Here is a 23,997-nt window from a genome sequence, read left to right on the forward strand (position 1 = left end):
ATTTTATCTGGACATGTTCATTTCATGTCCCATCACAATGGGCAAAAATTAAATTAATTATTAAAAAGAGCAAGGCTTCAATCATACAGCCATGACTACTTTTCTGAATTCTCCTGCAAATGCCCATGTTTTATAACAAACGATTTTATAAAAATAAATTATATCAGGCAAACCTGCAGCCAGGTTGTTACAGTAATACATACAGAAAAGTAAAAAGTACTTGTGATGATAAAATTATATTTGAGCCATTTGAAGAAAACCTTTAAATGCAGTTTCATAAGCTCAAGCTTAATTATCAGCTATGTAAAGAGCGATTGGCACTGCAGAAGACTTCAAGATAAGGAAATATATTTAGGTAAGATATAGATTAATAGTCGCAAAAGAATACAGTTTTGGCATTTTTCCCCTACCTACCAAAACTAGCAGAGTTATTTGATATTGCCAAAAAAAATACTAACTTCATGTTTCCTATAATACATATATGGAAATGTTGGTATATTATCCAACTGGAGTATGTTCTTTTTTTATCTATCAAAACATACTTAACTTAAAATTAATGGCAACCATGGTGTGGGCCTACGAGATGCACCAGAAAATTGATATGGAAAAAAAATCCCTTGTTGTGCTTACTGGACTTTATTAACAGGAAAGGCAACAAATTACATGTACAAATGAGTGAACAGCCTTTTTTAGTTTGCAGTTCTCTATGAAATATTTTTCATTTTGTTTTCCTGATGAAATCCATCCCAGTAATAAAAATGAGTTCAGCTAGCTTAGAAGTCTAGTTCATCAGTTTATCCACAACCAGTCTCTTACAAAATATACCTTTATAGTGAAGGAAAGAGAAATTGCATGTTCAGGAAGCTTCAACGAAATTACAGGTTCAAGACACTGAATTTCTCACCACAGAGGCTTCTGTTACTTAACAGAGACTTATTTTAGATAAAAGAAGACTAAGATACTTCAGAAAGAGCATTTGCACAATATCCTGGGCTCAAAACTATTATCAGACTTAAAAATATCCAGTTTACATACACCATCAGCAAGAATAATTGTTAATATGACAGTACCAATGTTGGAACCAGACATCCTTTGAGCAATGCTCCTAGATGGAGAGAAGACAGGTTTTTGCTCATTTTTACCCCTGAAGCTTTGACCTCTGAAAAAACTGTTCCAAATGGCTTGGTAAAATACTTCTATTTGTAATACAAGTCCAGTTCCAGCCCTATATATCCAAGACAAACCTCGTATTAAAGGATCTCCTACTGTAGTGGTCTAAAACTACAACACCAAGCTTAGTTTCCAATTGGACTGTAACCAGTGGTATCTGCTGGGCGTAGGGTCAAAAAAAAAAAAAAAAAAGAGCAGGCAGTGCAATTGAAACCCAGCCCCACCCCATTGTGCATGCAACATCAGCTTACGTGCAAAGGGGCACAGCTTCCATCATGCTGTCATGACCACCATCTTGACTTTTTTGATTTCCCCAAGAATGCTGCTGACTGTAACCCATTTCACTTACAGATACAAAAACATAACTTTATTATTGCAATGAACTGTGAAGTTTTACTTTTCAAACTTTCTCCTACATATTTTCTACAATTCCCTTGCTAAGAAAATATACTGACAGATAATGAGCAATTTCCACAGGAAACTTTCTGTATTATATCAACATAAAAAACAAAAATACCTAACTTTAATTTCTTTTTGTGATAGCCACTTTTAGTTAATTTGTATTTTTATAAAGGCTTTTAAAGGTAATGTAACACCTGAAATATTTATGCAGTACCTTAATTTTTGTCATGTTAATCTTAATTTTTGTTATGTTCAGTCCATGCTCACTGTACTGAAAAAAAATTGTAAAGTTTTAAAATAAGTTTTAAAAAATTTACTAAAAGCTATACATTTCATAGAAATAGTCTACTTCATTAATATCTATTACTTCTCTTTCTTAGAGTGAAAGAACATAGAACAAAAATGTAATGTCCATTACAGAGACACAGTGTAATTATTCTGATGCATGGATAAACAAGCACAGTGTACATCTGGTATACAATTATATTAGGTAATTGTGTACCAAATCTGAACTGTCCCTTAAGTTTAATGTTATAAACAGATGTGGGTTCTAAGCAAAGAAGCAAATAGATAAAAATCCATGAACACCATTTTAAAAAATTCCTACCCATCCACTATAGTAGAGTTCAACGTAGGATCTTTAAAATCTTCTAAGAGATCAGCTATTATTTCTGTTTGCAGAAAATTACTAAATAGTGTTCTGTTGTCATTCTATATGTCGTTCTCTGCTATAGAAGAATGAGGTCTTGTGTTGATACAATTTCTTATTTTGTTTGTCCATGTCTTGACACAACTCTGCTATTTCAACACACTTCTGTGTGCCAGTGCAGATAAGTGGCAAACATAGTTGGCTGGTAGCTGAAAAAGGTAAGAAAGAGCAAGGTATCTCATCAGCAATTATTTCCAAATTAAGCAGCAGTGGTCAGATTCAGACATGCATTAATTTCAGCATGAAGCTGACTTGCATGTGCAAACAGGCCCATATATACCTAGCATCATTTTCCCTGAAATTTGATGTTCCAATTGTTTGCTTATATATCAAATGTTGCTGATGGGGCTCCTGGGAACCGTAGCTCAGCAAATCTGAAAGGCGTTGTTTGCCTACTACAGTATACAAAAATAAGATAAAACGGCTCTTTTTCTGTCTTTGCTTCATTGTCTCTTAACATTATTCTTATAGCATTTGGTAGGAAGGTAAAAGTAGCGCAACCTTCTGCAGATGTCATATTACCAAGATATTAGACTACTATTCGTTAAAAATGCAATTCTGCATGCATATCTCATTTTTGGTGGACGGTCATATTTTCATTATGTGCAGACTAAGTTGAAAAAATATACTGGAAGAAAACAGTGACAAAGTATTACTGTATTGTTGCCAAGAAAACATCCTGGATGGGCCCAAGTGGTCACTAGGAATTAAGCTAGTTCCAGGCCTGGAATTAGGGTGCATGTGGGGTCCCTGTCAAATCTTTCTTGCATGTTAAGGAGTGTTGTTTTAGTCTGGGCAGTCATCTGGTTTTTAGTTGTGTTTTTAACATATGCATGCCACCCAGAGTCTTCCTGGAGTTGGGTGGCCTTAAAAAACCAGATGATAGATAGATAAAACAGACTAGAGAGATGATAGACTACACTGAATCTCTCTTGACTCAATGTCGATTTTCAAAATACAGCCTAAGTAGCCCAGGGCTTAGCTGTGCCCATTTTGGCCAACAGGAGTTTTTTCCCATAGAACTTCATCGAAGTTGAAGTTCTTTTTGATGGGACCGTATTGACTTTTCTGCATGCAAGTTATAAACAGTAAAAACCACAGCCTTTGTATAATCACCCAATCAGCTTGGTACATAATTCTAGTGCTAATTTGACAAGAAAAGTCCTGTTTGGAGCAACAATTACAATATTTTAAAAATAAACATTTGGGTTATCAGTACCTGAGCACCTAATCTGCAGAGATACCTATTCCTCAAACTAAAGTCATTCTTGGGTTGTAATTTCACTAAATCATCTTCATTCTGACGTCTGATTTTTTCCCGTCTTTTTGCTCTGTAAAAACAAAGGGAATGTTATCAACATACATGTGGAAGGATGAGTGTGCTAGATGTTCCAGTGGAGGTTATTCTTAAATCATGATTATGGTTGGATGTATTGTCAGCTAAAGGATGGGAGATCAAGTCAAACATGTTAACAGACAGTAAATACTCTCTTCTCCAGTATTTACTGATAAAGGCCAAAATGTAAGTGCAAAGTGCAAGTTTCAACATGGTCAACCAAAGTTTAATCTTTCCTTTAACAACAACAACCCCACCACACATATTCCAGAATACAGTTCTAGTACAAAAAATAAAATCAGTAACTTTTAGAGAAGACATAGCTGACCCCCCCTTTTTAAAGTAATATGGCTTTTGATTGGTAGGGTGAAGTTGTCAAATTACATTTTAAAAAAATCACTAGGATTTCATTTACATTCTTTTGATCCTGTAAGATACACCACAATATTATGAAGTCACTGCTGCAATGAGAAACATCACATTTTGTAATAAAACAATCTCTTCAGAACACAAGCTGCTGGGTACCAAGACTTCATTAGAGAGCACACAAACCACCCTTACACCAAACAGAAGGGCAGTATCACTGTTGACATGTCAATTAACTTCAGTGAGCTGAAAAAGCCGACTTCAGTTCAAAACAAGCAAGTCTCTTCAAAGATGTGGAGTGTACACATACACAAAAAACTTTGCTCTGCTTGCAGTCCAAGTGCTCTGATAAAGAGGGACGTTCGACACGCTGTATGTTCACAGCACATGTAACTGCATTTTCCTGAATCAACTACTTTGAGTGAAACTTGATGTCTACCACCTGAACGTGTGTATGTACTAGAATACTCTTCAACGGGATTGCTGCTGATCAAGTGCTGCCCACTTCTGGAAGGTATTTCCTATTCAGATTTCTTTTCTGCAAAAAATATTGTAGCAAACAAGTTATTTTAACTATGTGCTTACAAGTCCCTCATAAATGGCATCGTGTGGGCCTGAATATTTATGTATTAAGAACCATTAGAAAGGGGTTGTTCTGAATTGAGGGTTCAACCCCTCAGTTCTCTCCAGTCACAACTGCTGAAAATCAGCAGCTGTTTCCTGCTACACTGATATGGAACCACCCAAAAATTATTATACAGATCCCCAAACTAAGCTTAACATGGCTTAAAAAACAACTTCCCAAACCATATACATGATATAGCTTTTTCCATTTTCCATCAGACACTCATTATGGCTCTTATTCTCCCCCCTCCAAAAAGAAAGAAAAAAAGATGTTAAGTAGTTGCTCATCCTTGCTTCAAATAAAGAAAAGAGAATGCTTCTGATATAAACCCTAATATTGATGTCTTTTGGGTGATGGGTGCGTTTTAATTAAAACTGATAGAACAACGCAGTGCTTTCTATTGTCTACAACAATTTTGCATCACATATTCTAGATTTATTTGGATTTTACTATTATTATTTTTCTTTTAAGACTGGGGTTGCCAATGTCCCTGCAGACCTCTCCAGCGGTGCCCTTCAAGTTTCATATTCCATCTGACTGCTCATATCACTATGGTGACCTTTTGGTAAATGGGCAAAGCCCCACCATGGCACCATGGTAGCCCCACAAATTATTCCCAGGAGTCCTAATAATGGAAGAACTCTTTTTTTGGGGGGCTGATTTTTATCTGCAGGGCTCACAGACTTTTTTTTTTTTTGGTTCCAGAATTTCTTAGCTTTTTTAATATTAATTTTTCAAGATACAATTAGAACACATAATGCAGAATATAATTCAATTTTAAGATGCTAAAAACAAAGTGGGAAATTTGTCTTGGCCTGATCTGACATCAAGTGGCTGACATCATATTTCAGCCTAGTGCATCCAGAGGTTTTCAAATGCAATTCCCACCTTCTCTGATTATCAGCTGCACTGGAAGAATAAGATGGGAGTTGTAATTTGAAACATCTGGAGGACATCAGGTTAGGGAATTGTGTGTAGTTACAAATTCTGGGACTTCTAGCTGCTCAATGTCACTGGGAGTCAGGTGGCAGACTGACTGACTGAATTAATTTTGGACAACAAAGCAAGCAAATCCAATGTTCTCAACTCAACACAAACTCTCAAGCATTCAAAAGAAAGGTTAAAATATTAAGTACCATGTTACCTCCAACAATGACATATTTAAGAAAGAGAATACAAAGCTGCAGTTCTATGCCTACATGTACCCAGGCCTGAACTTCAGTTATTTATTATTCAAATTTATTATTCAAATTTAATTACCGTTAATTAAGTGGTTATTCAGTTAACCACTGAAGAAATGACAAAAAGCAAAAGTGAATTCTGTGATGCTGTTTCCAAAGTTTAATATATAAAAAGCAGGCCTGAATTCCAGCATTTGAACTGTCAATTATAATTGTGTTCCTTTTTTTCATATTTTCATTAATTATGATGTAACTTAATTACCCACTATTTCTTCTCAAGGTATTTCCAATTAACCTCAGGTTATATCTGCGAAATCTAGGAAAGTGAGGGAGGCACCTTTGGAGTGATTTTTTTATGGTGTTTAAGTACTTGATCTTTCATACTGCTCTGAAAAATCCTCAGTGCTTAAAATACTTAAAATATTCTTTAAATGGTCTTTCAATATTCCTTAAGAATTGAAGACCAATAATGTTCTCTAAAAGATAATAGACCAGTGCATCGTACTTTACCCAGGGTTGCTTCCTTCAAGTGTTAAATGGAAGCTGAAATTAGTAGAAAACACAGCAGCCCTTCCACTGGAAGCAAGAGCCACTTTTATGGGTTGCCAAGAGGCTTCCATGTACCATTCAAAGTGCTGGTCTTTATCTATAAAGCCCTATCTAGATTGCCATTGAAATACCTTTAGGACCACCTGCTATAAATAGAACTGACGTCTCCAGTATGTGCGTCCCATCCATGTAACATCTAGGGAGGAAAAGCCTAGAAAACACTACTCTGTGTATGAGTTCCATCCCTGTGAAACAGCCCCCCACCCTCCCCAAGAAATCTGTCTGGTGTCCTCCTTGATGGCCTTCTGGGTGGCAGTTAGAACTATCACAAAGAGCATTCAGTCTATATGCTTGCCAGAAAGGATCGCCAAGACAGTACAGTTTTGTAATGGGATGTTTTTATGTTTTTGTATATTTTTATGGATATATGTAAATCCTTGTGGAGATGGCATTATATACATACTGTAAGAAATAAGTAACGTTATAGAGTACTGTCACATTGCACATGAGATAATAATGAGATCCAGGAAAGCTGGTCACACCAAATGAACTGAGTGTACTCTAAATCATTTGCATAATACTTTACAATATTCCCTGGGAAGTAAATCTGGAAAGGCAAGCTCCTTCTTGATGATGGCTAGCGCCAATGTGTCTAAACTTACACTGCCATTTTGAAAGATTCCATGCTGTTTCTAAAACAAAAATCTGATTGTTAGCTCCACAAAAGGATGCCTAAGGATCCTTAGGCCTTAACCTTAACCTCACAATATAGTGAATATTTTGATCCTATTAAATCAAAAGAGTCTATTATTTCAACCCTCAGATCTTCTGCATATCCATTTGCAATCCAAGGGGTTTCTAATACCACAGATATTCTAGGAATACCGCCACATACTTACTGAGCCATGGCTAGCTTCTGTAATTTTTCTCTTTTCTTTGCAGACCAGTTAAGATCACCTCCTGTGGAAGAAGGGATACACATATAATTTAATAGATCATCTGTTTTTATAAGGAAAACGTTACCATCTGTAATTCTGAAACACATATCATAATGTGAGTTTATGTTGGCCAGCCCCAGCAGCATGAATATTTGGGAAACATTTTTTTTACAAGTTGGAGAAAGAAAACAAACAAACAAACTCAAAGCCAACGACAGTGAAGGTTTGCAGAACAAAAGTTGGTTAAATGTGCAGGATTTAGGAAAATTATGTTTGGTGTCCTAAAGAAGACACCACCAAAATTACTATGCTGCAGTGCATTCCACAAAGGGCCATCTTTCAAGAACACCAGAAACTGCAATCGTTTCAACGCACAGTGGCTTCCTTGCTGTAATGAAAATATGTGTTTGTTCATTGTATTGCACACCCAGCATTTGCTGCAAATAGATTTCTGGATTTAGTTCGAAGTGCTGGTTTTAATCAATCAAGCCCTTTATGGCTGCCTAGCTATTTGCAGGACTGCCTTCTCTGCTACAGTCAACATCCACCTCAAGAAAAACTGCTGGCGGTGCTCCATTTTTGTGAAGTGAGGTGGGTTGAGTTCAGGAGAGATTGTTTCTTGGTAATGGCACATGAACTCTGGAACAGCCTCCCAAAGAGTTAGATTAACCTCTTCCACAGCAGCCTTCCAGAACTTAGTTAAAACAAGAGTTCTTTCAGAGGACCTCTGGAAATTAATGGGGATGTCGCCATCCTGGTTTTTCATTGCTGCTCCTTTCTGTTTGTCATATTTTAATGTTTGTGTAGATATAGGCATTCTTTAGGGATAAGTATTTGACTTTATAAATTCAGAGTTAGTACAGCATTATAGCATTATAGCCAACCAAAGCTGATTGGCAGTAGAACAAAGCCCACTAGTTTAGCCCTCCTCATAACACCTTCAAGCTAGCTCTATAGACCAGATCTGTGGTTAGCAAAATGATTGTATAGCATTTTGGAAGCTACTATGGTAACAAGGAATCTATTATATTTACCCAAAGAGGTCAGCGCTAATAAAGAGACCCCTCCCTTCACTTCACCAAAAGATGATTGGACAGAAAGATACTTTTCTGCTTCCATTGAACCTAAGATTGCAACCTAACCTACTTTGAAGCGTATTATCTGGGGACAACTCTGGTCTTTCTTTCAAGAAAACATAGCAGTATAATGACCTCTGAAATGAAACTGATAATATATTAAGTACAATTTTAAAAAGCCTGCAATTTCAATATATTAAAGAACAAAATGGTTCAGGGAAGCTAACTTATCTATAATTTAAAAGAAAAAATGGGACAGTCGAGACTAAAAAGATTTAAATTTCAACCATCAGCAAAGAATAGCTGATAAATTTTATTCTAAAAGAAGTTTTGTGCCATTGTGATGTATGATGTTATTTCAAGGTAAAGTTACCATTTTTACACACTGCTGATTCAAAGATGCAAATGTCAAGGAAAGGTAAGACAGCAAGATGTTTACCTCTGAACAAATTCACAAAGTACAACATGACTACAGCGATGAGGGCCACTGCAAGGCAAAAATAAGAAGTTATATAAAGGAAAACCATAAAAATTAGCCTTAACAGAATAAATCTTACAAAGACCCTTAAATATGAGTTCACAGAGGTTATTTGTATGAGCAACGAGGAGTTTGCACATGTAAACCAATACAAGAATGCTAGGTTCCAAATATGTATGCCCAAGCACAGCAAAATCGACAAGTGCACAATTTTCACATGAAGAATATCAGACTATAAACGCTGGCTGTCACAGCCAGCTGCTACAACAGGGGATGTGTTTTTTTGTTTCCAGAGTGAGACTGAGGGCAATGTGGCAAATGCAGCCAGAGACAAAATAAATGAGGCAAAACCAGGACATGGATTAAATTGATCAAGTCCACACAAAGGTTGAGCACTCAGAGACCTGTGGATCGGAGGGGCAGAAATAGTCTCTTCTGCCCAAATCTTGTTAGCATGACAGGTTCTTACAGAAATCAAGTGCCCCGAGTTACTCTTTGAGTGAGATGGGCGGTGACAAAATTCGAAATAAAGTAAGTGTAAACACATGACTTGTTTTGGCCTACAGCTATCCAACATGCTTCTTCATTGGAATGCCTGTTACTCTGTAATTCAAACTGAAACCCTGAAGATGTACTAGACTTCAACCCACACAATCCCCATGACGACTGGGACAGCCTGGGAATAGAAATCAGGTATGTTTGGAAAGGAAACAGGGTGGAAAGCTGTCAATTCATAAGCAAAATTCACTGCCTAATATCCCGTAAGAACTAAACCACATGAAAACTACATCTTTGTAAAAAAAAAAAAAAAAAAAAAACAGGACTGAGTTATTTAACACAGAATGTTTCTCTGAGTGTTTTATTCCAGTTTTTAAGATGCAATAAATGTTGTTTTAAAGAAAAAAAAGGGGGGGGAGACTTCCTTTTCATTTGTACAAGGGGGAAGGGTGAGAAAAACATGTGGCTTTTAATCAGAATTTCTCTTGTAAGCTCTTTCTAAAAATTGTTCATAAATTATTGATGTTGTAGCTTTCATAGGACTTTATACTTACAACACACACAAGCACTGAAGAAAATTTCTAGGAACAAGTATCCCCGGGAATCCAGAATCATACCAGCAGCAATGGCAATGATCGCAAGACCCAAGTTCTGGATTGACTGCATGCTGGAAAGTAGTAAGAACGTTACATTCCATAACCCCCATTTAGTTTCCAACCAGCACAAAGAAGCTAATTTAGAAAGCTGCCTCTGCTTTTTTGTAAAATACAAAAAATCTTACAGGCCAACAAAAATGGTATTTGTGCATTAAAATTCAAAATATTGTATACATAATTATCATTTAAAAAGAACGCTGAAGTAGAAAGAAGCCACATCTTTACAGAAAAGACAGTCTCACATGATGTAACAAGAAGAAGGAATAACCTTGAGGAACAGGAGGAAGAGCTGCAACCAAGATAATGGTCAGATAAAAGAAATCTGAGTCCGGAGCAGAAATGTAATTTGAGAAAACATCTCAGAGAGGATCTCCCTAGTTCTCACAAAGATAAATGGAGGGAGGGGGGAAGTACATTGAGACTTGCAAAACTGATGTCAGCCCTACTGTAGAACAGACTAGTGAATCAAAATTATGAATTCTAATACTACTTTTATTATAAGGTTATAGTAACAGAATCTTACAAGTCTGAATGCACTTCCCCCCTCCCTCCCTTTATCTTCATGAGAACCAGAGAGGGTTCTGTCTGATATGCTTTTTTTGGACTTCCATGTGATCCTGGAAGAAAAGCTTCAAGAGCCACACATCAGTCAGTTTCCTAAAACAGCAGCCCCATTTTTTTCAGAATCACACAGGGGCATGAACAAAGATAAGCTTCTTAATCAAAAGAAGAGAAATGCTATGCTCCCATGAGACCCAAAGCATCTTCTTCTGAATCATTTTTGAAGCTTGCACAGACAAAACATTTATAATCCCAGACAACAATGTACTGATAGCTGTGCATGGTCAAGGAGGCCCACAAGTGGGGATACATAGTACATAAAAGGTTGAGTTCTGCCCTTGCTGGTCAACACTCATGTCTGTGTCTGGGTTGAGACATTTAATTTTGGACAGCTGAGCATCATGCTGTGGAGGCAACAAAAGAGAAAGAAGGGATTCTGAGTAGGCTCTGACATGTGCACACATTGGTCAGATGTGCTTGCATGCAATCCATTTCTTTCTTGGCTTGCTGCACTTTGATTTGGTCATGTTGAGAGCAACACACATTTTGAATCAGTTGTAGAAGTCAGAAAAAAAAAAGATTCTGAATCAGGCCTAGAATATCTTAAGGACAATTTCCAGTACTCAGAACTGTATCCAAGTACAGAAGCACCCTTATTTTGGAACATTTACATAATAACCCCTAGGTAAACCAAATGGTAATCTCCTAAGCATGTAGAATAATCAAATAATGTGCTGTAAATAAAAAGACAGGGGACTACAGAACAGTTATGATCAGAAGTTTAAAGATGAACTCAGACAAGATCCAAAGATGTGTTACTTACAAGCCGTAAGCAGTTCCCAGTTGGTGTTCTGGAACAACAAAAGCTACCATAGGCCATAAGGCACAGGCAAGCAAGGAATACGCAACTCCAAGCAAACACTGTAAGGGAAAAAAAGCATTTATACAAGACATTAAGGGTAAGCTAGCCAAAGCTCCAGAGGGGCCAGACTGTATGGGCTTAATAAATATGTCATTCTTCTACTCTGTTATCCAGTGGTGAAACTGCTTCACTTGTTTATTCTGTCAAATAACAGCTGGGTACAGCTGGTGAGCTAAATAATACAACAGCAAGCAGTATCTAGCACATTCGTGTGGCTGATTGGCAGTACACATGCATAGGAGAACTGAAACCCTCCAGATCTTGTGGGACTGGAACTCTCATTATCACACCCCAGCCAGGCTGCCCAGGCTTGATGGGAAGCTCAGCAACATTTAGAAGACCATTATTTTGCGAATGGCTATAGAAAACTTGGCATCTGGGTTGTAGATTTTGGAGGAAGGGATCAGAATTTCTGAGCAGTATTATTAACCTGTGCCCGCCCCCAGGGATCTGCTGGGAGCATACACATAGAGTTCCCAGCTAGCATAGCCTTATTGTTTGAAGATTATGGGAGTTGTTATCCAAATGCATAGGGGTGCATTTAAGGCAAAGTACTTGACATACAACATATTGCTTTATTTCAGAAAAATAAAGTTGGATGAAATACCTACCATTGCAACCCAAGGGTTCCAGAAAGTAAAGGCCAACATAATGTGAGATGCTAGAGTTGCCACCACTGCACAGATAACCCATGTGATGTTCCTTCCAACTTTATCTACTAGAATTCCAAAAACAGGGGACATTGGGGCTGATATGACATACACAATGCTGAAACGGAAAACAGAAAAGTCATGTCAAAGCAACCAAGTAATCAAAGTGCAAAATAAATTGAAGCTGATTTTCCCATTATAGAATAACTCCTCTTTCCTTCACCATCCTCTTTTCCCCCATGAAGCCTCTGAGTTATTCTTGACATGAGATATTGAGATATATAATCATTCCTATCAGTAAACTCACAATGCTATGGCTGAGATGTTCTAAAGAAACAGACTTTGTTTTAAAAAAACCCAATTGTTTATTTTGTGTTATCTTACATTACAAAGCAATGAGAATCAGTTTAAATGGTGTACATGTGCTAACTCTGAAAAGCATCAGAATGTCTTCTGATAATTAAAGATGGAGCATAACCAGAAATGACACAGGCAGTTACCTAGAAGGAGACCTCCTACCTGAAACGATTACTCTGAAGACACCAACTGACTGAAATAGTTTTACTATGTACAACAAACAGCATCTATGGCACAGTCTGAAGGTTATATGCTCATTCCAAAATCTCTCCTCTAGCTTTAAAAGACAACCCACAAAATAAGATATATAAAAATGAGGAAATTTCATTTGCAAGTATCACTCTGCCTTAGAAGAAGCCTGAAGGGATTTAGTATATTTCCAGTGGAAGCTTATCCTTCTGACCCCACAGAACAGAAACACCACATTCTACATCAGGCCCCTTAAAGTTACTTCAGTGGCTGAAGCAGCATACAAAGAAACAAACAAACACTGTATAATAACAAGCTTTTGAAATTTCCGCTTCCTGGACCTTTTGTTCAAAGACATTGGCACAGTCCTCCTTCAGACACACAGAACAATGGTATATTTCCCTGCAACGAACATCAGGAAGCCAGTGATATGATAGAAAAGAGTATAAATTAAGGATTAAAGACTTACCTTTCTCAGTTAAGCAAAGTCAAAACTCTGAAGACTTTTTTTAAGGCTAAGAGTAACTTAGAGCATATAACACAATAATAGCTCATAAGGAAATTTTGCACTTCCTTTCACGATCATATTTCAAAGTAGACGCTGATAGTTCTTTGGAGACATAAGCTTGAAGCAGACCACTCTCAGGGAAGTAATTGTTAATGCAACAATAAAGCAATTTAAAATTAACAATACTGACCTATTAATTGCACTTGCTTCTTGAGAAGAAAATTTGAATTTCTCAATGAAGAAAACCCTGTAAAACAATCAATGAAACTTTTCTAGTTCCGTACCTGCTTAGGATATAAATAGTCTAGAATTTATAACGATTCTAGATTCAGATTAACATTATTGTGGACTAGTGACAAATGACAAGAACATTTTGACTTAAGTAGATAAACATCCACTGATGTCTTCTAGGGAAGGAAGCAATATGTGTAGCATATATGACTGCTGAGCAGGAATTCAGGGAGTTGCAGTCCCACCCTACTGCTCTAGACAGAATGTATAAAAATAACTCTTAAACAACATTGTTGGAGAGCCATTCACAATAGAGGTAGTCCTCTTTTAGTGACCACAATTGGGACCGGCAAATCAGTCATTAAGCAGAGCAGGTGCTAAGTGAAACCATGACTGTGCTTAACGTACTTCAGCTTTCCATTGCTTTACACACCTAGGAAGGTCATAAATGTGAGGACTGGTTGTAAAATTACTTTTTCATCACCATTGTAACTGCAAATGGTGGCTAAATGAGGCAGTCGCTAAACAAGGACTACCTGTATAGCTTTGATTCTCTGAATGGTAGAACGATGTTGAACAGGATGCATTCAGGAAACCAAACTTAGGCTTTCGAAGGAAGAAACTTAGTGACATCTGATGCATATTTTCTCCATGAGCCAGAGCCATAATTTTCATTTGGGCAAATGCCTGACCGCATGAATTACCTACAGTGCTTACTTGTGAAGTTGGAAACAAATATTGGAACACATCATGAAGCCCAGCAGCATTATGAGTTATTTTATTACACCATTTGGACAGCAATAAGAACACAAAAAGCACTAAAAGACAGTTATTGCTTTTACTACTAGCTCATGACACCACTTACAAAAACTCAATGGTCTGTTACGGCTATCAACATCATATACATTGTAACTCAGATTAAGGAAGACACTAAGGTTTATATGGTAGTAGAATAACTGCAGAAAATATTTACTTTGTAAAAAGGTGATGTTTTGCTGCAGATTCACCCCCCTCTTTTTATGGCAGCTGGCAAACACATTTGGAACCATATTTAAATGCACAGTAATTTCCAGACATCTGAATATGAGTACATATAATAATTTCTAGTACTATGAAAATAAATGAAGAGGTTCTACCAGTTATGCTTTCATTAGTGAAAATGGCCTCAACAGGTGGAATCAAGGAAGGAACTTTCCTCTCCCCCTCCAAATCTCCCTAGTACCCCTAACTTGCCCCTTAAAAGGTTTTCAAAAGTTTGCAGTACAATTTGAGGAACTGAGGGGTGGATGTGCTGCAGGACAAATTTCTACTGTATAACAGATGTCTCCTAGGACAACTCTGAATACCATCACCAGACAGTAAAGCAATATGAGGGTCCATTATTCAACTGTACAACTGACACTCACATCTTTGCCAGAAAAGTATCCTGAATAAGGTATTCAGTATCCTGAACAAGGAGGATACTGAATAGCACAGAAGGGAAAACAAGCATTTCAAAAGGAGACATACTGCACTGTTATCCACATTATGGAAAGGCAGTATCTTCCTACCCCTCCACCGTCATGACGCCCATTTGTTACATCAAATGTACAAGTGGCAAAAAGCAGGCAATATCTATATAGGAAATACTTGGATCAGTCTCTAGATGTTTAACTTCAACTCCCATAATCACCAGCCAGCATGAGCAAAGGCCATAATTTAGGTTCAAAGTCAAAAGCATGTTTCCTTGTTTTTTCTTCCATTGTTTTTAATTTTTCTGTTTAAAGGCAAGCAAATATATATTTCTATTTTAAAAGTCCAACAGAAATATAAGAAATATTTTATAACAGCCTAATAAATCTGATTTCTTGTTAATCATGCACTTACTTTCCAAGTCCAATGAAAGGGAAGACAGCCACATAATAACAAACACAGATAATAAATATGAGCCATAACGATAACGAGAAGTCTTTCACATCAGTTAATTTTATCACTTCACCTTGAGAAAAAAGAAATGCCAGCATCAGCTGTGCAAAGCTGTCTTGTACACGATGGTTTCAAATAAATGTTTCATGAAGTTCAACTCTCCATTTGTTTAAACTAACAGAACTGAGCTAATCTGCACAATTTAGAACATGATACATCCTTGACAAGTATGTGAAAAATCAGATTTAAGGAATTATTAACACACGAGGTAATTATGAGAGTTGCAGACTAGGAAAGATTCACCTAAATATATTTTATTGGGGAAAACAGGCCATGCATTTCTCATTTTAGCAGCAAAAAGCTCCACAGCAAGGGAAGAAGCTAAAAAATGTTTAATTTCCAAACCAGAGTAAGAGTCTGGTACTCAAATAAGACTTTGCGGCTAAGATGACCATCAGTTCAAACATCTGGCTCTACTGTCAGCATTAAGTGTACCTGGGGGAAGAGCAATGAAGGAGACCAACATACCAGTTTTCCCTTGTTCTTTGCAAAGAATTTTCTCTGCTCTTTTGTCCAGATAAGCAAGAACAAGAGCACAAGCTAGTGAAAAGATACATGTTGTACCACCTGCAGTTAACAGAACAGAAAGCACGCTAAGAACAAAAGTTATGCCATAAATGAACATAAAATTGGTTTACCATTTTACATATTACAGAATCAGTGTAATGGTGTGTGGAAATAGATGTATGCAAAGTAATCAGCACCAATGGCTTTATCAAACCTTTTACTAAAATTGTGGCATTATATCATAAAAAGATTTCAAGGTGATGCACTAAAAATAAAGAACCAGGGTATCAATTGTGTGGCATGTAAGTTTTTCATTCCAAGGACCACACTATGTCTTAAGTGGCTTGTTGGGGGCAACACTGCAAAAAGCAATGGGGCAGAGGACATGGGCAGAGTCAGTACCAAACCCAAATTTGATTCCATTTAAATTAAATGTGCAGAGCGTTCACGCTCCATGTTTTAATAATGTTCTGCTTTTATCACATGGAATATTACAATATAGTGGCACCCTTGGGGAGGGGGGCTCTAAGGGCTGGAGTAAAGGCTTTTGCGGTCTGTATGCAGTGCTGTGGCTTTAATCTACACATTCCTAAGTGATTAAAGTGGTAACCTCTGCAATGCGATGGCTCACAGCAAATGTCTCAGCATCACTTTCATATAACACATTAAGTCTTTGCAATTCACATGAAAGACAAGCTTGATAAAACTGGAAACTGACATTTTAACAACAGATTTCCAATTCCTAAAGTAAGAAAAAAATCATGCATTATTCTTGTAAAGTAAACAGTAAAAATATTTACCAACCTATCAAGAGTGCTATGCCAAGAGTGGTGTGGCCTGTAGAACCAAGCATATCTTGAACTTTCCAGTACACCCATCCCATAATATTCATATTCACAGTGCTCCCCTATGAAGAGATAATTTATAGCTGTATTAATTATTTTCCTTCGTTATACCAAAAAACAGCAGGCCCACAAGAATCTTTTGGAATAAAATTTAATTTGAATCTTCAGTTTTATATAGCTATCAGAAAAGTTTCTGTAACTCTTCTTCCTTCTGCATTAGCAGGAAATGCTCTATATCCTATACTTTTCACTGTAAGCTCTACAAAGCATATATCTATTTAATTAATATCCTATATTTGTTCCAGGAATTTAAGGCTGTATACATTTTTTTTCTTACAATAACAGCGTGAAATCATTTGGGCTTAGAAAGTGTGACTGGCCAAAGGTCATCTAATCAGCTTCTATAGCTGAGAATGGATTTAAACCTGGCTCTCCATTGTTCTAGTCCAACATTTTAACTATCAGTCTACGTTGGCTCTTAACTTTATTCAACTTTTCTTTCCTGTCTAAATTCCCAATATATCTATTTTAATACAGATGAATTATGCAAGGTTTTTAGGGAATCTTTGAAAAAAAATAAAACCTCTTAGAAGTAGATTTGCAGTCCTCAACTGGAATATGTAAAACTGCACCTCTATAGAGATTTGATCAAATGCTTGGAACACTCAACAAGCATATATAATCCCCTAGGCCAGCAACAGGCAACCTGCTGCCCACCCAATGATTTGGACCGTGACACCCATTAACCTCGGTCAACAACAGCTATCTCTGCTCTAGGCTGAGATAATCTGCTAGCAATAGGGCTGCACTAGAACGCATTACTGTTTATGTTCTTCACATGATTTGGAATTACTTTAAATGCACACAGGATGATTGTGCATGTGTACCTTTTTATTAATAGCGTAACAATATAGTATAGAAAAAATCAGACCCTAGCTTTTCAGCTACCATTTGATGTCTCCAGATGTCTGCAGACATGTCCTCCAAATCATTTTGTGTCGTGGGGGAACCAGATGACCATACAAAGTCACATTTCACTGCTGCTCCTCAGCTTAACTGATTTATAAGGTTTAACTTTTTAGAAGTCTTTATGCAGGAATACTCTTAACAAATGCCTTCTTTTTAAAAAAATGCCCTAGTCATTTTATGGTCTTTTTGCCTCATGCACATATATGGAAACACTTAGAACAACCAATACGTGTGTAGCAATAATTATATTAAAAAAAAAAACTGGACTTACAATTCTAGCCATGCTGAGTTGCAGTCCAAAAACAAGATTTAATTCTTTTCCTTTAAACCAACTCACAGCATAGGTATTCTGTGCCACTGCTAAGGACTCACCACCAATCCTAAATGAAAGAAGTTCATGAATATGAGTATTTGAAGCAACACACATGAAGCAACACACACTATACTTGTAGCATTTAGACCTATGTACCTATGTTGCAAGGTAACTTTAAAATAAAACTGAAATAATTTATTTTTCTGCAAATCTTTTCTGATTCTTTTAAATATATAAGCCTTCACTGGATTCTCTATTTTCTAAAATGAAATACAGCAAATGTTTGGACGCAATACCCAAACTTACCCAAATACAAATCTGCCAAATTCCATCAACCAAAAAGCATTACATATTGCTCCCACAGCAAAAATTACCTGTAAGAGGAACATACATCTCTTTTAACTACAGAAGTTATGTCACAGGCATGTATTTTATTTATTTTTTTAATTTATTTATTTACTATCCCGCCTTTATTATTTTTATAATTAACTCAAGGCGGCAAATATACCTAATATTCCTTTTCAACTTGATATTTGCATAAAACAGAATACATTTGCACAGCTTTGGAGAAATTATGAATCTGTTTTTCTGCATATTACTGCCATCTGCTTCACTTACTTGTCCCACACAGACGAAACAGCTGAATATTATTGTGCCCCACCTGCAAAGGAGTTTGAATAATTTAAAGTCAGCATTGTAATCAGGAATTGCCACCACAGAAAATGATACTATTTACCACAAATGAGGTAAAATTCTCCTTTAGAACTGAATGGACTAGACTGCAGGATCTTCTCTCTTGTGGGTGCAATTCTCTGGAAGTTATCATTTATTTAGCCAGAACAGTACCATCAATAATCACAAAAGTAGATCAAATGTATATTCCACCTTTCCTCTAGTAGCTATATTTCCTTGCCCACTTTTTCTATATATGTTTGCAAGGAAAGTTAAAGTGACAGTCAGTGACTGGCTAAAGTCACAGAGAAAGCTTTTACCGCTTAGGGTGGACTCAACACCTCACCCACTACATCACACTGATTTTAGGGAAAAAAACTCTCAGGAGGAAGGAGACCTACATGAAAATCCAAAAAGGGCCAACAGAAGGTTGAGTTTTGAGGAGGAAAAATGGAAAATTAGGGCATCTGGGAATGAAGTAGGGTAGGCAGGGGGTGGGGAACACAGAGAACTATTTAATTGCTTGGATAAGTCCTTTCTTGGTTCATACTGACTACTTGCCAAAGTACAATTGTAGGATCTAGACTGAAATAAACAAGCAACAGAGTGAGCTATTTATAGATATCCTCAAAGACAGAAGTGAAAACTTCCTGTATAATTCAAATGAGAAAACCAACTTTCAAAGGGCAAATAATTCAGCTGTGCACACTTGGAAAATTATTAGGAGGAAGAGCTTGGACTTCTATGCAATCATAGAATTCAAAATGTGCAAAAGTGTAATGTAATGTTCTGTTCCATAAATGCCTGTAAGATTCAGTTTCCCATTTGGACTATGCAATTCTGGGCACAATTTCAAAGTCTCTGGAAGTAACCATCCAAACCAGAAATGGGTTGAGATGTTCTGGATATGGTGTTCTCAACAAAACAAGCCTCTTTCAGAGCCATACTATTCCTGATATATCTCAATCCATTTACAGTTTGGATTATTTATTTCCAGAAACCATTGAACCATCCCTGACTCTGAAGAGATTTGGCATGATCTGGAAGGGGAACAGAAAGTTCCAAAGTTTTCCCAAATGCTCCCTTCCTGAATCCATGAATTCTGCATGTGCCTATAGAGTACTCTCTGCTATTAATTAAAGGACCCCATCCATTTTTCAGGCTTCCAGACAAGCCAGAAAAAAGGTGCTCAAGCTTTAAGTGTCATATTAATTTTAATAACTGGATTCCCCCCATTATTTTTTGAAGCACACACAGCCCTAGCAAATAAGACAACTAAGGAAATGTTAACATTTGTCTACTAACCATATTGGAAAGATATATGAAGTACAGCTCATATTCATATAGCCATTTGAAAAAAAATAAAAATAAAATAGATCTAGCTATTATTTTCAAGAAAAAATTGGTGATAATTACCTTATTCCAAATACTCTGTCTATCATAAAGCCTCCAAAGAAACAGAGAATCACATTAGGCCAGGAATACCAGGCATACAGTGCCATGAATTCAGCTGTGTTTACTTTCATATCCTAAATGGAAGAGAACACAGTCTTTAAGCAATGCTTTAATTTTAAAACTTGCTTACAGAATTATCCATCCAACACAATGTCTGTTATTGCAATATCAAGTCATACCTCTGAAAGTTGCTGTCTTGCTGCAAAGAAAGATTAACACTGGACTCAGACATAAAAGATGCAAATGTAGTTGCTTTTTAAAAAAAACTAGCAATCAGATAGGAACTAGGATGTGCCACACATGGATCCTTCAGGATCTAGTAAGAAATGAGCATACTCTAGGTCCTCATTAGAAAGAATCCATATCTTTTGACAACCCTGCAAAATTTGGTTATTGTATTTTCTCCCATTTTGCTTCAGAGGATGTAGAATAGCATTTCTTATCAAAATAACCACATAGGGCAGCCTTGCATCTGATTTTTAATTTGCTCATTTGTTTCTTTTCTTCACATTCTAGAAGCTAGTAGTTGTACATATTAGTGATCCAAGATGCTCTTTATGGCATCCACTTTCATAATCTTGGACAGGCAGGACACTCATTCTCTTAAAAGTTTAAAATAAAACAAAAACAATTAGAGCACTCCTGTATTTTTGTTTCCCTGGAGGAAAATACGGTATTCTTAGACCATTCTGGCTATTGACATAGTAACTATTTGCTCAACTGCTTTAAGAGACAATATCTTATCCATCTCCCATTCTAGCACAATCAATATCCTGATTCTTCTAAAAAAAGAACCTTATGCATATTAATCAAAAGTAATTTCTACTGTGCCTATTTCTCTAATCAGTTCCATTACAAACAATTATAATACTCGGATTAGATACATAAAAGTCATGTTGACTAAATTAATATTATAGTAATTAGGAAAACTATATATCTTGAAATTTTGCTTTGGATTAACTTTCAGAAAAGCAAACAAATAAACTATTATATTTCATTACAATTTAACTAAGTTTTCATTATCTGATACTGGATTTGGAATCACTCCTGATTGTTTAAACATAAGGAACCTTTAATGAAAATTCCTTGCTATTGTGGAAAAACAATGCATTATGCATCTCAAAGATTTTTAAGTAGAAAAAGTGGTACAATTCAGTACATTACACAGATTTTGTTTTTCACTCACCCTCTGAACTTGAGTCTGCAGAGCTGCTGGATTGTCATAGCAAAAATAGCTGCCTAGAGAAGAACAGACCAGACAAATTATTTGAAAAACAGATATTCTGAAAATGTTTTTATCAATAACTATACAGATTATTTGGAATCCACAAAAAATTCACTACAGAAAGAGTAGAAAGAGGGGAAAATCCCTCCACTCTCTATCTGCCCAGGGAGGAAAAGAGAATCACAGCTAAAGGAGACTAAACTTCGAAGTGATGCCAATTCCTCCAATCCCAGGATTCAGCAGCAAACAGTAGCACTTTCCAATCACGTCAACTGATAAAAGTAACTGTGGACGCTTTCCCCTCCTAGCCAAGGGAGATTCAAGGAACAGCAATCAAACGACTAAGGTTCGCTTCCTCCATCATTATCCACCGCCATCGCACTTCACTTCCCCTTTTGGGTTTGCTCTGCATCCAGCCATTTCAGAATGAAGGAAAACAGCCACGCAGGCAAAGCATAGCTCAGCCCGCTTGAGCCGCCCCAAGTCTAGCGCTGCCCTGGAATAAGGTAGACAAAAAGGGAGCGGCAAAATCTACACTTTCTGGCATGCGTCCAAAACACACTTTCTTTACACCCTCGTGCGCTGGCCCAAAAACTATTCTTAAGGCAAAACTTTATTCCATTCCCCGGACACAGCCCCTAATTCAAACAGGAAGGCAGGATCACCGACCGAAGCCCAGAAAGCACATGAGCGCCAGCACCAGCAGCCTGTGGGCCAGCCGCTGTGGGTCGCACAACGCCGGCATGGGCTTTCGCGCAGGGCCGCCAAGCTCTTTGGGCCGCGAGTCCTCATCCAGCAACGCCTTCTCTTCTTCCTCCAGCAACGCCATCTTGGCCAACCCCGCCGCCCAGCTCCAGCAAAAGGCGAGGGGTCACGTGACCGCCTCGTCATATGACGTGATCACGCCGGTCGGTCACGTGAAGCCCGGCACGGTGCGCGGAAAGAGACGGTTGGGGAGTGGCGGGCTTCGAGGTGGGAGTGGTTTACAATTCAAATTCCGTGGCCCGAGGCTATGGTTGCAAAGTGGGGTTTTTCTCGAGGTTACAGGAGAAGTACAAGTGTCTGCCTATCCCATTCCTGAACGGGGGGATGTCAGGAAGAAGAAGCCCTACGTTTTGTCCCCAAAGGGGAAGTGAGAACTGCCCATAGAAAAATACTTATCCGGTTATTGCGGGTGTGGAGCCCAGCAGCTCCGAAGGTCGTGTTATTCTCGCTGGTCAAATGCTCCCAAAATCAATCCATTTACGTTACTCTCACCGTCGGCTTCTGGCGCTCAGCATTGGGCTCCCTCGACTTGAGATGCGTTGCTCATTTAAAATGCAGGGGTAAAATTATGATACTTAAGGAACGAATGAAAAAGAAATGCTGTCTTGCAACTCTTTATGTTTAATCTTTTATTGGTGAGAATGAAGTTCCTATCGGACCCCTATCTTAGAGTTTTTACTTTGTCTAGGGACTTCTGTATATTTTTGCTGTAGATAAGTTTATCTATTTTATTTATCATTATTTTAAATATGTATATGTTGCCTAGAAACTCAGGCACCCCGAGTTTGGCCTGGAGCTGATAAAAACTTGGTCCCTGAATTTGGGGGAGAGACTAACTTTGCAAAATAGCTTTTTGCCTACCTGAAAACACAAATTACACAGCACTTCAGGCAAAAGCATTTATTAAGCCGGGGCAAATTGTTTTATAGGGTATGGAGACAAATGATACATAAATTTGGTATACGTGATACATCATAAAGCAAGTTGTTGTTGTTTATTCGTTTAGTCGCTTCCGACTCTTCGTGACTTCATGGACCAGCCCACGCCAGAGCTTCCTGTCGGTCGTCAACACCCCCAGCTCCCTCAGGGACGAGTCCGTCACCTCTAGAATATCATCCATCCACCTTGCCCTTGGTCGGCCCCTCTTCCTTTTGCCTTCCACTCTCCCTAGCATCAGCATCTTCTTCAGGGTGTCCTGTCTTCTCATTATGTGGCCAAAGTATTTCAGTTTGGCCTTTAATATCATTCCCTCAAGTGAGCAGTCTGGCTTGATTTCCTGGAGGATGGACTGGTTTGATCTTCTTGCAGTCCAAGGCACTCTCAGAATTTTCCTCCAACACCACAGTTCAAAAGCATCGATCTTCCTTCGCTCAGCCTTCCTTATGGTCCAGCTCTCGCAGCCATATGTTACTACGGGGAACACCATTGCTTTAACTATGCGGACCTTTGTTGTCAGTGTGATGTCTCTGCTCTTAACTATTTTATCGAGATTTGTCATTGCTCTTCTTCCAAGGATTAAGCGTCTTCTGATTTCCTGACTGCAGTCAGCATCTGCAGTAATCTTCGCACCTAGGAATACAAAGTCTTTCACTGCTTCTACATTTTCTCCCTCTATTTGCCAGTTATCAATCAAATAAAGCAAGTAATCAAACGATAAAAGACATTGATTACATATGAGAATTGAACAATAGAAAACACTGAATCTAGATAACATTCCACAAGTGGCAAATTTATGGGTTATGTCACTCCCTTTCCCAGCCAGGTTTGATTCATCTTAAAACTTGCACATGTATTCAAGGACTTTCAGAATACACTCTCTATTGTTTAGTTGCTAAAAAGGCTAGCTTTTGTACGTCAAAGAAAAATGGTTTTGGGTAAA

At 37.6% G+C, this 23,997-nt stretch overlaps 1 protein-coding gene across 2 annotated transcripts; it reads right to left on the reverse strand.

The window, feature by feature from the left end:
- Nucleotides 1–615: 615 nt before the first annotated feature.
- MFSD1 (major facilitator superfamily domain containing 1) lies at nucleotides 616–22,197 on the reverse strand. Of its 2 annotated transcripts, XM_063306510.1 has the most exons (17): nucleotides 22,023–22,197; nucleotides 21,315–21,367; nucleotides 20,090–20,202; nucleotides 18,620–18,662; nucleotides 18,308–18,375; nucleotides 17,960–18,068; nucleotides 16,679–16,781; nucleotides 15,836–15,934; nucleotides 15,269–15,380; nucleotides 13,362–13,418; nucleotides 12,079–12,235; nucleotides 11,369–11,466; nucleotides 9,883–9,995; nucleotides 8,792–8,839; nucleotides 7,238–7,298; nucleotides 3,501–3,612; nucleotides 616–2,430 (listed from the first exon to the last, which is right to left on the reverse strand). In XM_063306510.1, the coding sequence occupies exons 1-17, from the start codon at nucleotides 22,180–22,182 to the stop codon at nucleotides 2,371–2,373; spliced, it is 1,566 nt and encodes a 521-aa protein (XP_063162580.1). In that variant the 5' UTR covers nucleotides 22,183–22,197; the 3' UTR covers nucleotides 616–2,370. The 2 variants fall into 2 exon arrangements, with proteins under 2 accessions (XP_063162580.1, XP_063162581.1); XM_063306511.1 differs by lacking the exons at nucleotides 616–2,430; nucleotides 3,501–3,612 and adding an exon at nucleotides 3,769–4,521.
- Between the last annotated feature and the right edge of the window lie 1,800 nt (nucleotides 22,198–23,997).

Source organism: Candoia aspera, chromosome 6 (assembly GCF_035149785.1).
Source record: "Candoia aspera isolate rCanAsp1 chromosome 6, rCanAsp1.hap2, whole genome shotgun sequence".
Lineage (NCBI taxonomy): Eukaryota > Metazoa > Chordata > Lepidosauria > Squamata > Boidae > Candoia > Candoia aspera.